This window comes from Xyrauchen texanus, chromosome 17 (genome assembly GCF_025860055.1).
Source record: "Xyrauchen texanus isolate HMW12.3.18 chromosome 17, RBS_HiC_50CHRs, whole genome shotgun sequence".
Taxonomy (NCBI): Eukaryota; Metazoa; Chordata; class Actinopteri; order Cypriniformes; family Catostomidae; genus Xyrauchen; species Xyrauchen texanus.
The window spans coordinates 12174185-12190010 of record NC_068292.1 but is presented as its reverse complement, the minus strand read 5'-3'; the positions used below and the strand labels follow the sequence as shown (position 1 = coordinate 12190010).

The window sequence follows — 15826 nt, the reverse complement described above, 5'->3', positions numbered from 1 at the left end:
TAGGTTCTGGCCTACATGACCAAAATACTGCACAAAGTCAATCCCATTTCAAAACAGAAGACACAAGGACAGCTACCTGCCCTCACAGGAAAAAGAGCATGCTTTGTCTGTTGGAGAGCTCAAAGTTGCAAATATTTTCAGATTTGAAGTCAAAGTTTGCTGTGTCGGGCTCAAAAAGAACGATGTTTGATAGTATTACAGATCCACATTGTTTACTTTTTTTGGTGACTCAATATGCAGTATATTAAGCTAGTAGAAATTATTTTAACATTGTAAAGTTAAATGGGCCTGGGTAGCTCAGCTAACTACCACCCCTGTAGGCGCAAGTTCGAATCCAGGGGTTGCTGAATGAAGGTCTCCTAAGCAACAAATTTGACTGGTTGCTATAGAGTCACATGGTGTAACCTCCTCGTTCTCACTCTCAATGGGGCGCATAATCATTTGTGTGTAGATTGTGGAGAGTAGCATGAGCCTCACACATATGCTCATACTCACATACATCTGCTCGTACTCACACACATCCGCTCGTACTCACACACATCCGCTCGTACTCACACACATCCGCTTGTACTCACACACATCCGCTTGTACTCACACACATATGCTCGTACTCACATACATACGCTCACACACATAGGCTCGTACTCACACACATATGCTCATACTCACATACATACGCTCACACACATCCGCTCGTACACACACATACGCTCTCACATACGCTCGTACTCACACACATATGCTCACACACATACGCTCGTACTCACACACATATGCTCACACACATACGCTCGTACTCGCACACATGCTCGTACTCACATACATACGCTCACACACATACGATCGTACTCACATACGCTCGTACTGACACATATAAGCTCGCACACATACGCTCGTACTCACACACATACGCTCGTACTGACACACATAAGCTCGCACCCATCCGCTCGTACTCACACACATCCACTTGTACTCACTCACATACGCTCGTACTCACACACATATGCTCATACTCACATACATACGCTCGTACTCACACACATACGCTCGTACTCACACACATACGCTCGTACTCACACACATACGCTCGTACTCACACACATACGCTCGTACTCACACACATACGCTCGTACTCACACACATACGCTCGTACTCACACACATGTTCATACTCACATACATACGCTCACACACATATCCGCTCGTACTCACACACATACGCTCACACACACGCTCGTACGCTCACACACATCCGCTCGTACTCACACACATACGCTCACACACGCTCGTACGCACACACATACGCTCGTACTCACACACATGCTCATGCTCACACACATACGCTCGTACTCACACACATACGCTCATACTCACATACGCTCGTACTCACACACCTACGCTCACACACATACGCTCGTACTCACATACGCTCACACACATACGCTCGTACTCACATACGCTCACACACATACGCTCGTACTCTCACATACGTTCGTACTCACACACATACGCTCTCACATACGCTTGTACTTACATATGCTCACACACATACGCTCGTACTCACACATATGCTCACACACATACGCTCATACTCACACACATATGCTCACACACATACGCTCGTACTCACACACATGCTCGTACTCACATACATACGCTCACACACACACGCTCGTACTCAAACACATACGCTCGTACTGACACACATAAGCTCGCACACATACGCTCGTACTCGCACACATACGCTCGTACTGACACACATAAGCTCGCACACATACGCTCGTACTCACACACATACGCTCGTACTCACATATGCTCACACACATACGCTCGTACTCACACACACACGGTCGCACACAAATGCTCACACACATACGCTTGTACTCACACGCATACGCTTGTACAAACACTCTCATACGCTCGTACTGACACACATAAGCTCGCACACATACGCTCGTACTCACACACATACACTCGTACTCACATATGCTCACATGCTTGTGTGTGTGTGTGTGTGTGTGTGTGTGTGTGTGTGTGTATATATATATATATATATATATATATATATGAGATTAATAGTTAAATATTGTTTATTTTTTCACTGATGGCTTTAAATGTAAACATTGGGTGTTTCTCATTGGATTCTGCTTGTAAGAAACAGCCAGGAAAATATGCTCCAATTATGTCGAAATTCTCCTCCTCCATGTGACCTTTGCTAACTTGCTCTGTTATTTTTATTTCTGTCAAACTTCTGCAAAGGATTAGTACATTCAAAGATGCTAATAATGCTTCTTGACAGATTATCTAACTGAATTTATAATAATTAATATGCATCTCGGTATGCTGCTACTCTCTCTGTCTCAGTTTCTTATTCACACTCACATACTGTTTCTTTTTTCTCTGCTCTCTCTGGCTAAATATTCTGATTGATATGTTGTTGGTTTCTTTTGAAAATCTTGAAGTTATATTCTACTCCACTAATTTTTCCGTCATTAAATAATGAAACATAGGCTTTAAAATGACTTGTAAGAGTGGAATATAGCACATATTTAAGATCATGTGCTCCTGTCTGATATGAATTAGAAATGTCATATTGCCTTTTTTTTTTTTTTTTATGCAGAATTTAGTAATCATTTCCACTGTATTAGATAAAGGAATCTAGTGAAGTGATTGTGAACATAGTAAGAGTTATAAAGTGAAGTTTATGCTTAAAGGGGTCAGATAGTGAAAAAAACAGTATACTCTTTTGAAATAACTAAAATTTTTATGTTTTATGTAGATATCCTCTAATTTTTGATGACCATAATTTTGCCAAGTAGGACATGTTCCTGGATCAACATGTAACCCTAATATCTGAAATAAATTATAAGAATGGTGTTTAAGCCACAAACGTTAGACCGCACCCTTCTCTGAATTTTAATTGGTTTATAAAAATATTCAGGCTCCAACCCCAGCTCTAAACCTATATTCTGATTGGTTGATAAGATTGATGATGTCCTATTTATAGTGTGTCATAGTTAATGATGTCACAACATGTGAATGTTAACATGCCTACCTATATTTAAATGTCAACACCTTTTTCACAATTCAGTAACTTGACCCTCAATAATGAATGACACTGAGAACTCTGCCATGGGAACTTCATATGTGAAGAGGCTAGCCAATCATATCAGTGCTCATTTACATAAAGAAGTCTTACAGGTACAGAAGCAAAAAAAAAACTAATTCTGGAGGTTAAAGAGTGGGTGGAGATTGATTATGTAAAATAAAGTTATAAGATATTTTTGCAGAAATGTTTGACTATAATTTGGAGGGGGCTCAACCGCACAGAGATGCTTTACTATACAAGGGTATGATTTTTTTTTTTGTATTTTTTTTTTTTGTATTTTCCTCAACTGTAATTTTCTGTTACACTTGGGGAATGACAGATATACATAAATGGGTCTACAGTATCAAATATGCACCGTTTACACCTTTGCTTGTGTTAGACCAAAAGTCTTGTTCTCTAAGCCTCTTAATACAGAAGTGGTTGTCTCTGGTTCACTTTACCCTGTAACACGGAGTTCGAAATAAGCACAACTAGTTATAGTTCCAGCGCCCATATTCAATCACTTTTACCTGTAAACAAATGGTTCCAGATGATGGGTAAATTTGAATCTTCCTGTCCATTACTCTTCATTATGAAATGCAGCTGTAGGTAGACGTCTCCCAGATGCCATTGCCTTATGGAATGTTTCAGCTGTTGGACCAACTGAAACAATTAATCTGACTAATGAAGCTCAAACTATTAGAAGAAGAGTGGCTACCGGGCTTTACGCTCTGGGATTTTTGCTTGCAAGGTTTTTTCTTTTTTTATCTCCACAATTTAGTTGCCTTCATCAGTTAATGCCTCAAAAGAGGTTTATCACATATAGAGAGAAAAAAAGAACACTTTTTCTTCTTTTTTTTTTTTGTTCTTTCAAAAAACTTTATTGATGACTGTGGTTACTATGAACGGTTGGAATTTAAAGAGCTGTTCAAAAATTCGTCCAAAAATATGAGAGAATGCAGGGTTTGGGAACAACATAAGGGTAAGTGAAATAAGAGCAGGATTTTCATTTTTAGGTGAACTGTTAAGGTGCGGTCTAATAGATATTTTTTCCTCCAACCTCAATCCTCAAGTCTGGGTGCTTTCAGGGTTCTTTTGTTTGTTTGACTTGGTGATGTTTAGTTAACACTGTCAGTGTTCTTTCTGCTCGCACCCTCCAAGATCATCTTTCATCTAAAGGCCTGCATGTTTCTTTTATGGAAGTTTCTTCATATGTCATTCCTTTTGTTCCATCACTCTCTGAGGTGATCACACACTGTTTCTCCACCGTGGATCAATCCCTGGTCTGAGGAAACCTCCCCACACATGCCACACTCTGTTACAGGACTCTTCGGCAGGATGAAATATCAGCAATTACCTTTCTGTGCCAAGGATTTTCTTAGTGCCTTTAATGAGGATTGATTAAATGATTAATCATTTCTCTTAACATTATGATGTTTTGCACCGTTTAGAGGGAATGGATGTTATGGTGATGAGATTGCTTAATTATTTCTGCTCTTTGTTCAAATAATTACACATGACTGCATTGTAAGAGTGGCCCAGACTGCTGTCTTCTGTGTCAGGTGCACTCTGATTGATTTTACATGAGGTTTTGATTGATTCTGGATAGGTATTTTCTAGTTTGTGGCCATGTTTTGGACCGTGTTTTTATCCAGATTTATCCAGTTGTTCTGATTGTTCTGAACTTGCCTGCTACAAAGGGGATAGTTCACTACCTGTTTTGTACCTTCCCCTCATCTTTCTCGCTCTACCATAGGAAGAGTAGAGGAAAAGGTCCTATCCCCGACAACCTGGTCAGTGCTGCTGTAGCTGGGGGACTGTGCAGGTTACATGGAGAGCCGTTTGTGGCCTCCCGAACCCACCTGGAACACCTGCTACAAACCTGCAGTAGTATCCCTCAACCAGGCCTGTCAAAGTTGGTCAGCTCTGTGATGACAGTGGTGGGGGTCGCACATTAATAATACTTCCAGGTGACTGGGACGGTACAGTCTGGCTTGAGCACCCCTGGGGCAGAGGGACTCTGGACGGGACAGAGCTGTGGCTTGGCCAGCTTTGGCACTTTGGTTTCTCAGCACGTTTACCCTATCTCATAGCTGGGGCCCAGCCGCCACAGAATGATGAATGGGTTGGGGAGCATAATGGATTGCCTCATGTTATCACTGATGGATGGTCGGTCAGGCCGAGGAGATCTGGCAAGCAGGAGGAGCTGAAAAAACTGGGAGCTTCCACAACAGCATAATTACTCCAGCATGAGGGCAGGGTTAGCGGAGATGAATTGGAATGATCTTCTGGAATGTTGCTCTTACTAGCTGGACAGGTGTTTACCTTGACAGCTTGTCTGCCTTGGCAGCAATATCTTTAACCAGGGGAAATTAAGAAGGTATCCCAGAGTCAAAGTGAAGGGAGATTTGGAAGCAAAGCTTCTGCCAGTTTTGCTGAGAATTCCTGAATTGGGGTCAGTAAAGAACACTAAGCACATGTGAAAACATATTCATCTTAAAACAAAGACAGATGGGCAAGGCCTGGAGAAACCAATGCTGTAGTCAGTGGGTTAGAAACAAACTTGCCCAAAACAACACCGCCTCTTGTAAACATTGCTCTTGTCGAAACTAAGCTGGTTTAACTCGCCCGCTGGACAAAAGTAGCCATCTCATATTCAACTCTTTAGGCATTTATGGATAATTTCACTGTCACTATCTAAATGTCCCCTATTGTACTAGAGCTTGCTTGTTATCTTCTTTGTGAGTCGTCCTTGACTATTTTAAGTCTAAATCTGTCGTTTCCATGCTCTTTTGATATCTCCTTTCTGATTTGGGTAAAGGTGCAGGCCCTGAGGTGTATGTTATCTATGGTACTGTAAGTGGATGGGAGGTTTAATGGTGCATGGAAAATGACTAAACCACATTGTCTTTTCAGTAAATAGTTTTTGTTACAACTTTTAGGCCCATTTTAATTGTAGAATATTAGCACCTGATGAAAAAAAATCAATAAAACAAATCGTCCTTATCAAATGGCTATGTTTGGAATAGAATACAAGTGTACTGCTTACTCCAAACTGTGCAGTATATTCTTTAGATTGTCAAAAAATATATATAAATAGGAGAGTAAATACAGGTAAAGGGGGGTGACAAGTAAAGTATTCAGTGTACAATGTGGGACATCAATTAATATCAATTTGGTATAAATATGTGTGCATAGTATACATGGTGTATTCGGAAGAAATCTTATAGATTAGGTGTAGTAGTTTGCTAATGCAAACATAGCCTAATTTCTCGATTTCCTTTATTTATATTAACGGTCCTTTACAAATGTGAGCACACATCGTTATGATACTCACACGTGTAGGAGGCGGTGTATGTTATGTCCACTCATATGATTTGTTTGTTTTCCGTACAAGCGATGGAACGAGCAGATGGACCGTATATGAGGCACCATCGTTCATCGTTGTTGAGGTGACAAATGCATGTTCAGTTAGGATTTATGAATAGCAACATGCTTCTATATTATCTCCATCTGCCTGAGATGTTGTCACAGCTTTCAGTAAAGCCAAACAGCACACAAGCACATCCACCAGACAGCAAATTTACAGCTGATTTATTGAGATTTAAGATGGAAGTCCGGGTCATTTTTATATTGTTGAATATTTATAGACAAATAATAACTAATACACAAGAAAATGTTTTGAATTAAGGAAGCCTTCCACAGTGGTGTGCAGAGTTTATATGCTTTTTCTAAAGACCAGTTAAGATGACTAAGTCTTTTCGGGTTTAACTCAGAGGTTCTCTATTCAGGATTCAGATTTCACTTTGTACATCAAGTGGTGACCCAACACAGTACAAAAACTGATTATTGTACAAACGTTTTTTTATATATTTGAATTGCCATAAACTGCATAGGCCCAACAATATGCAAAATTAGAAGCATCGCATTGGCTCAGTTGGAAAAAGTATGAATTTGGAAATGCATTAACAGCAGCAGAAGTGTAATCTAACACATAGCAAAAACACTAGGACAAATGTTGTTTTCTTATTAGCCTTGTTACCAAGTGACAGTTGAATCTGAACCAAAAAAAAAAAAAACAGTTTGATTAGATGCCCATCCTTTGATGTCAAGAACAAAAAATACAGCATTTTCTTCTCTATTTTTAAAGTTGTTAAGCCTGTTAAGTTTCTATAGTATCTATGCATGATTATATGCTTAGCTGCAATTTAGTTGTGTTTTGCTCTGCTTTCCCCCACTGTTCACAACCCATTTTTGGGTTAGAACAGCTGGTCTAAACTACCTATCCATACTATAGATCACTATAGATTACGTACTACTCAGATTTAACCAATAACAGGGCTTTTGACAAAGATTTACCAACTCGACAAAGGAACTCCACTGGCCACAAATGTATTGACTTAGGCCACAAAGTCAAAGTTCCTGTGTCCATTCAAGGTCACCACCAAGAAGAAAATGGGTTGGAGAGATTGGAGAGATGTATGAAAATGGATTGATTCTCTGAAGTCCACCATTACAGGAAATTATTGGGTCATTTAGACTTGTTTGAGTCGAATGTAATGTCATCCAAACCTGTACTATGTCCTTTGTCTATCTTGTCCTTGGACATCAACTGGGATGCAAAGCTATGACTCCAAATAAAGAGAAAAGAAGTGGTTATTTCGCTCATCAAGATTACTTTTCACCTTACCATGCTGCTATGGAGCTGCTGCAATCTCAGGACTCTGGCCCTAATAGGCTGAAATATTGAGTCTCTCAAGGTCAGACTGGGGTTCATCTTGTTTTATCAAATTTCTGTTACTGTTTTTCCCTGAATGAAGATGTGTGATTTGAAGATGGCTAAGCGTATTCTCTTAAGGCTGCTAGCTCGGTTATCTCAGACCTGCAAACCTCTTGCCTTCTCTCTCTCTCTCTCTCTGTTCAATCGTGCAAATCAAACCTCCAGAAGGTCTGCTGTTGGAGAAAAGAACACTCCACAATTGATTGAGTGAATGAATGTGAACATCTTAGCTTGTCTGAAGTTTCCTCCCCCAATGCTCTGGAGTGGCCAAGTGCAATGAATCTGGTGTTATTGAGCAAATCCTGTTGGGAGCTTATTGGCTGAGCTCAGGAACGGTATCCCTGAGGTTGTGCGTTGTTCTTGTCAAGAAGCCCCTGGTCTGATTAACAGAGGTGATGTGGAGACGGTGATGAGAAAGAGAGAAACAGAGAGATGGAGTCACAGGGGATGAGGAGGAATCATTAGGCAGGTCTCGGCATGAATTCACTCTCATTCTCTGGCTGCTACATCCTAAATCCTACATGTGATCGCTCATGGCCATCATCAGAGTTGAAGAGAACTGCAGTGGGATGTTCAGTGAGTTTGTTTAGGTGGTCTGAGCTTATTTATAATTGTATTTGTGCATTATTGATTATCTCCTTGTTTAAGCAGTATGACACACAAGGCAGTGCAATATTGTGAATATAGTCACAGCTGAAGGATGTTAGCTACCTCTTCAGCTGTGGCTATATTCTCAAGATAGCACAAGTGCAAGTGCTTTATAACTTTCATAACATGGTGAGCCACATGCCATTTAGTAAGGATATGACACTAAAGTCGAAAATCAAAAGTATCTAAGTTGTGTAAAGAAATGTCGTCAAAATAAACAGACATTGAAATAAAAGTGCTGCTCTGCATTTGAGTATTTCTGGTACAATGACATCACATGAGTTGTAACAGTGTTTTGGTGCTTTTGTGTGAATGGTAGCAGTACCAATAAAAGACAGAATGTGTGTATACCATATGTAATACATTTGCTGGAAAAGCTAATCTAGTAATTTTATTGCAGTTTAACAGGTTGCATGCATGATTCTGGGGATTTGCCACCGTTTGACAGGTAGCATGCATGAATCTGGAAATTTTACTGCAGTTTAACAGGTTTCATGCATGAATCTGGAAATTTTACTGCAGTTTAACAGGTTTCATGCATGAATCTGGAAATTTTACTGCAGTTTAACAGGTTTCATGCATGAATCTGAAAATTTTACTGCAGTTGAACAGGTTTCATGCATGAATCTGGAAATTTGACTGCAGTTTAACAGGTTTCATGCATGAATCTGGAACATTTGCCACAGTTTAACAGGTTGCATGCATGAATCTGGAACATTTGCCACAGTTTAACAGGTTGCATGCATGAATCTGGAACATTTGCCACAGTTTAACTGGTAGCATGCATGAATCTGGAACATTTGCCACAGTTTAACAGGTTGCATGCATGAATCTGGAACATTTGCCACAGTTTAACAGGTTGCATGCATGAATCTGGAACATTTGCCACAGTTTAACAGGTTGCATGCATGAATCTGGAACATTTGCCACAGTTTAACAGGTTGCATGCATGAATCTGGAACATTTGCCACAGTTTAACAGGTTGCATGCATGAATCTGGAACATGTGCCACAGTTTAACAGGTTGCATGCATGAATCTGGAACATTTGCCACAGTTTAACAGGTTGCATGCATGAATCTGGAACATTTGCCACAGTTTAACAGGTTGCATGCATGAATCTGGAACATTTGCCACAGTTTAACAGGTTGCATGCATGAATCTGGAACATGTGCCACAGTTTAACAGGTTGCATGCATGAATCTGGAACATTTGCCACAGTTTAACAGGTTGCATGCATGAACCTGGAACATTTGCCACAGTTTAACAGGTTGCATGCATGAATCTGGAACATTTGCCACAGTTTAACAGGTTGCACGCATGAACCTGGAACATTTGCCACAGTTTAACAGGTTGCACGCATGAACCTGGAACATTTGCCACAGTTTAACAGGTTGCATGCATGAATCTGGAACATTTGCCACAGTTTAACCGGTTGCACGCATGAATCTGGAACATTTGCCACAGTTTAACAGGTTGCATGCATGAATCTGGAACATTTGCCACAGTTTAACCGGTTGCATGCATGAATCTGGAACATTTGCCACAGTTTAACCGGTTGCATGCATGAATCTGGAACATTTGCCACAGTTTAACAGGTTGCATGCATGAATCTGGAACATTTGCCACAGTTTAACTGTTAGCATGCATGAGTCTGGAACATTTGCCACAGTTTAACAGGTTGCATGCATGAACCTGGAAAATTTGCCACAATTTAACAGGTTTCATGCTTGAATCTGGCGATTTCACCACAGTTTAACAGGTTGCATGCATGAATCTGGTTATTTTGCCACAGTTTAACAGGTTGCATGCATGAATCTGGTTATTTTGCCACAGTTTAACAGGTTGCATGCATGAATCTGGTGATTTTTCCACAGTTTAACAGGTTGCATGCATGAATCTGGTGATTTTGCCACAGTTTAACAGGTTGCATGCATGAATCTGGTGATTTTGCCACAGTTTAACAGGTTGCATGAATGAATCTGGTTATTTGCCACAGTTTAACAGGTTGCATGCATGAATCTGGTTATTTTGCCACAGTTTAACAGGTTGCATGCATGAATCTGGTGATTTTGCCACAGTTTAACAGGTTGCATGCATGAATCTGGTGATTTTGCCACAATTTAACTAGTAGCATGCATGAATCTGGTGATTTTACCACAACAGTTTGCATGCATGAATCTGGTGATTCATGGGTAGTTGACATTAATTACTTTTGGGATATCTGCATGTTTTATTTAGGGCTGCAACTAACGATTATTTTGATAATCGATTAATCGGACGATTATTTTTTCGATTAATCGATTAATCGGATAAAGTTTTTTAAATTCAATTTGATTTTTTTTTGTAACAAAATAAAACCCTAAATCAGTGTATTTATGTGTAAAAGTGTACTTTAAAAAGTGCAAAAGCCACACATTGAGTTTTACTAATATAATCTTTAATTTGGACATTTTAAACCTTAAAACACAAAAGTTTGTCCAGTTTTTAAACAGTAAAACTTAAATATCCAAAATATAAATAAACAAAACAAAATATTGAGTTGTGCTCATATAAACTATTAAGCAGCAGATTTAGTTGAAATATCAAAATTATAAATAATAAACAAACAAACAAATGTTACTGTTTTATACAGAGGTAGAATGTAGAAGAAGAGGAAAACTGTCACTGTTCAGTGTTGTTCATACTGAACATGTTTCTTATTCACTATTCCAAAAAACATCTCAAATATACAATTCATTTAATTTTTATGAATTATAAGAATATATTGATAAATTAAATATAGAAAGACTGAAAACAAGCTTGTGAACGTAGTAGAGCTACGCATTTTTTTCCCCGACAAAGCCTTTTTAATCGGTGATTGATGTAGAATAGAATGACTGCTGCACTTGACAGGGCTAAAACGAGCAGAGAGAGCTGCAGAGAGAGAGAGCCCGGCGTGCCAGCGCTCTCTCACGTCTTCAAACAACACGAGCTGTCTTGCTCTCTCTCCTCAAGCATATTAATCAAAATCTACTGACACGATAGTAAAAGGTCGGAAGACCGCAGTTTCACGTGGAGCATTTGGAGATTTTTAGAGATTAGAGACTCTAGGAACAACATCTCAATGAACAAAATCTCAACTAAATTATAAAGGCCTGTCTCAAATACAAGCCGGTGCAGTTCGACGATTTGGGAAAATAAAAGCCCGGGCTATTATTTGAAGTTTTACGGGTATACCATTTTCACATCTTCATATAATGAGGATACAGTTTTTGCTTACCGTGCTGTTTCACCTTCATCCGTGACACCAACGTGTTTCCTCTTCATGTGTTCGTGCATCACTGTGGTACTTCCATGCCACACAAGCTCAGCTTTGCATAACTTGCAGGTAACGATCTTCTTTGCTGCATTTAATGTAAAATGCTCCCATGCCTTAGATGACTTGGGGCGCACACTTTTTTCTGCCGCCGATTGATTTGTACTCTCTGCCATTTCGCGTGTGACTGTTGTCATGAAAGTGACGTCATCAGTAAACGCTCCCTGTGACGTAAGCAGACCAACTAATCGATAATGACATTCGTTGACAACGATTTTCATAATCGATTATTATCGATTTTATCGATTAGTTGTTGCAGCCCTAGTTTTATTGTGTAGTGTGCTATAGTCCTTATAAAACTATTTAAATATGAATAATTTTTTTATACTTTATAAATTCAAAAGCTGCATATTAAAAAGAAAAAATATGTAGCTTTTGTGACCTCACATTGACTACAAGACTACAAAGAATATTTATTTGTTTTTTATGCCACAGGACATTTAAAATGAACTAGTGAAGGTAGAAATTTGAATAAGAATGGTGACTAGATTCAGGGTCTAAGAAATACTCTTTCCCTTATGTATTTATATTAATTTTAAAATAAATATATGGGTAAAAATTTAAAATCCACTTACATGTCATGTGTAAACAAACTGTTATGCATTAACATTTAAATTATTAGCAGTAATCAGCATAGTATTGTCAACATTTCTATGTTTTGCATCTCTAGATCTTTCTGCTGATTCCTTAGCTCTGCCTCATTATCTGTGAGCTGTTTGAGTAATTGGTTGCATGCACACACACACACACATATATATATATTAGGGCTGTCGATCTAACGCGTTAATTCAGTGCGATTAATTTGACAAAAAATAAATCGTTAAAAAAATGTACGCAATTACTAGCATGCCAACGGACCGTAATAAGGAAGATTCTTGAGAAATGTAAGCTTGTAGTACCACCTGTTTAATCCAGAGGGCAGTAAGTGAAATTTCAGCTGTATGAGCAATGCACAGTTTATTCAGTGAAGAAAACACTTCAGTAGGAAGAACAACACAAACATGCATTACGTTCTTGCGTTCAAAACACTTGAAGGCGCAAATGCGATCTAAGGGATCTCAAGATTTACATTTACATTTATGCATTTGGCAGACACTTTTATCCAAAGTGACTTACAGAGCTCTTATTGCAGGGACAATCCCCCCGGAGCAACCTGGAGTTAAGTGCCTTGCTCAAGGACACAAGGGTGGTGGCTGTGGGGCTCGAACCAGTGTCCTTCTGATTACCAGTTATGTGCTTAGACCACTACACCACCACCATAATCTTTATATATTACCAAAATGGTATCGATTGACAGCCCTAATATATATGTGTGTGTGTGTGTGTGTGTGTGTGTGTGTGTGTGTGTGTGTGTGTGTGTGTGTGTATACATACACACACACACCGATCAGCCAGAAGATTAAAACCACCTGCCTAATATTGTGTAGGTGTCAATTGAAATCACTCATAAATCACTTACATTGTGTGAACATTGTTCACTGCTGTTAAGCCAATTTTCCCTTTCACTGTAAAAATGACTTCTTTTGAGCTATACACACTCCTATTTAGGCTTTGTATAACTCTCGCTGGCTTTGTCACTGCATTGAAAGCCATCAGCCATGTCCTCAAAGCTCAATGTTTGCATTTCATTATAAATGAAGTAAGTGTACATTTACTTAGGTGCTGCTGGAAGAAACTGAAAGGTCTTGGGGGAAAATATCCTCATTTTCTTCTCCAAGTGTTTACTTTCTTCATTCTGCTTTCTTATGTCTTCAAGTCACTTGGCTTTGCTTCAGAGTTCACTGAGATTAATATGTAATTTTTTCTGTAATTTCTTCCTTGAAATGTGTGTATGTGGAAGTGTGTGTGTGTGTGTGTGTGTGTGTGTGTGTGTGTGTGTGTGTGTGAGTATATATATATATATATATATATATATATTTTAAAAAAATATGTAATTAATGCTGACTTTTTTCTTTTTTTTTTTTGGAACAGAAAAAACAAAGAACCAAAGAGCTCTCTGCCCTTTTCCACTCGTATAACCCTTACGATCACAAGGTAAGACGATGCTTTTTTCATATATGTATGTTTTTGGCATTGTGTTCTCGAGAGAGAGTGGTGTCTTGACATGTGGCTCATGTATTGTACCATATAGTGAAACAGAAAAAGAAAAAAAGGAATAAGTTACATTGGAAATAAAACCGAGAAAGAGGATGAGAAATAACTGAGAGTGATGTTCTGCAGGAACAGGATGCTATGTTAGCCCCCAGCCCTGTTTTAATGACATCATTAAAGTTTCAGCAGAGCCAGCCTCTGCTATCTGCTATCACAGCACCCCATAAAAAACTCTGTCATCGCAGTTAGTGGCCCTCAGTCCTCTAGTTGCGGCTCTGACACTGCATTAACTAATCAGAGCTTCACGCTGTAATCAAGGCCAATTCAATTGCCTTCTAAAACTGTCAGAGAAGTGCTTTATTGCTATGCTACACTTAATGAAGGAATGTTCCAGCACATCTAAGAGAGGAGAAAACAATATTGAGGGAGGGGCTTTGTGATTCTGTAACATTCATTTATATATATATATTTTTTTTTCTTAATTGATTTATATATAGAGAGAGATTTGTTTGATTGATTGATTGATTGATTGATTGATTGATTGATTGATTGATTGATTGAACGAACTTTGTATCTTATAGCTTACAATTTGCTGAAAGAAGTTTCCTGTCCGAGGAAGAAAAGAATACGTGTCACAGGAAAAGGCAGTTTTAAGGGAGAGTGAAAATTAGACAGAGTTAGCGTTCATAGGAAGGAATAGTAGAGACCTTTCCTGATCTCACATAATGGGTCAGAGAGATTCACTCTCCTCAGCTCATCAAAATGATCTCTGCTGCCATTGCACGGCTCAAGCACTTAACAATATTTTGGAAATTAACTTAATAGCAAAAGCAGCTAAAGATTGTCAAAGTGTGTTGCACTCATAAACAAGATGTTACATTTACTTGTTTGTCTGTTTCCTTTGTTTCTCTCTCACTCTTTGGCAATGAGTTTCTCTGAGTTTCATTAAAAGAAAAGGAGTGAGATCACGATTCTTCCATGTTCGTGCCACCAGTGTTGCCCACACACGATCAGTTCCATCAGAAATCTCTGGTGAGAGATGGAAACTGTGTTAGCGGTGCTTTGATCAGAGGTCAAAGGTTACGGAGTCTGGCAGAGCTCCTAATTCAGAAAACGCAGATCCACATTAAAAAAATATTTGAACCTGATTTCTATCAGCTCCCTGTCTTCCAAGAGCGGTGATATAATTCTTGTGACAGAAAGATTTCTTTTTTTTTTTTCAATCCATTATAAAATGTGTTCATTTATTATATATATATATATATATATTTATAAAACAAATTTGAAGGCAAAATGTTTTGATTGGCCAATCAGAATCTATTATTCCAAAAAAGCCATGTAATGTGTGTGTGTGAAACTGCTGGCGAACTTACCTTGATTTTGATCAATTTCAACATGATGACATCAGTGTTTGCACTTACTAAATGTGCAGCCTTTTTCGTCATGCAATTTGCCTCAGTCTGTCTGCACATGCGGCTTGTGATTCTCTGATTGAAATTTGCATGTAATAAAGCCAATTGGCCTCAGATCTGACTAAACTCCATAATGTAACCCCACCCCCCAGCTCCCTGTGGCTAGCCGTTACCGTAGTAATTACACAGACTGGCGGAGTTCATCTGTGCCCATTATTGGCTGCGTGTTCCATAAGGCGTACCTTGAGGAGACCATGTTATAAGCACAGTCCATTTTCAATTACATTGAAATATTTTCTTAAGTATGTTGCTGGATTGCAGTTTGAAAAAAAAAAAAAACCTAGTCTCATAGAGTGTGTTTTATTTGCCTCTTTCTCCAGTTGGACAACAGCATTTTATTCAGTCTGTATTGAATAATATTTGCTCTATTACTATCATACTGATATGCTATG

The 15826-nt window shown here is 38.9% G+C and overlaps 1 protein-coding gene across 1 annotated transcript in view; it reads left to right on the top strand.

Annotated features, from left to right (window-relative positions):
* Window positions 1-15826, top strand: part of cdkal1 (CDK5 regulatory subunit associated protein 1-like 1) — a 508818-nt gene that overhangs the window by 396105 nt on the left and 96887 nt on the right. Inside the window, exon 12 of the mRNA XM_052147039.1 lies at window positions 13843-13905. Coding sequence (XP_052002999.1) covers window positions 13843-13905 — 63 coding nt within the window. The remainder of the gene's footprint in view (window positions 1-13842; window positions 13906-15826) is intronic.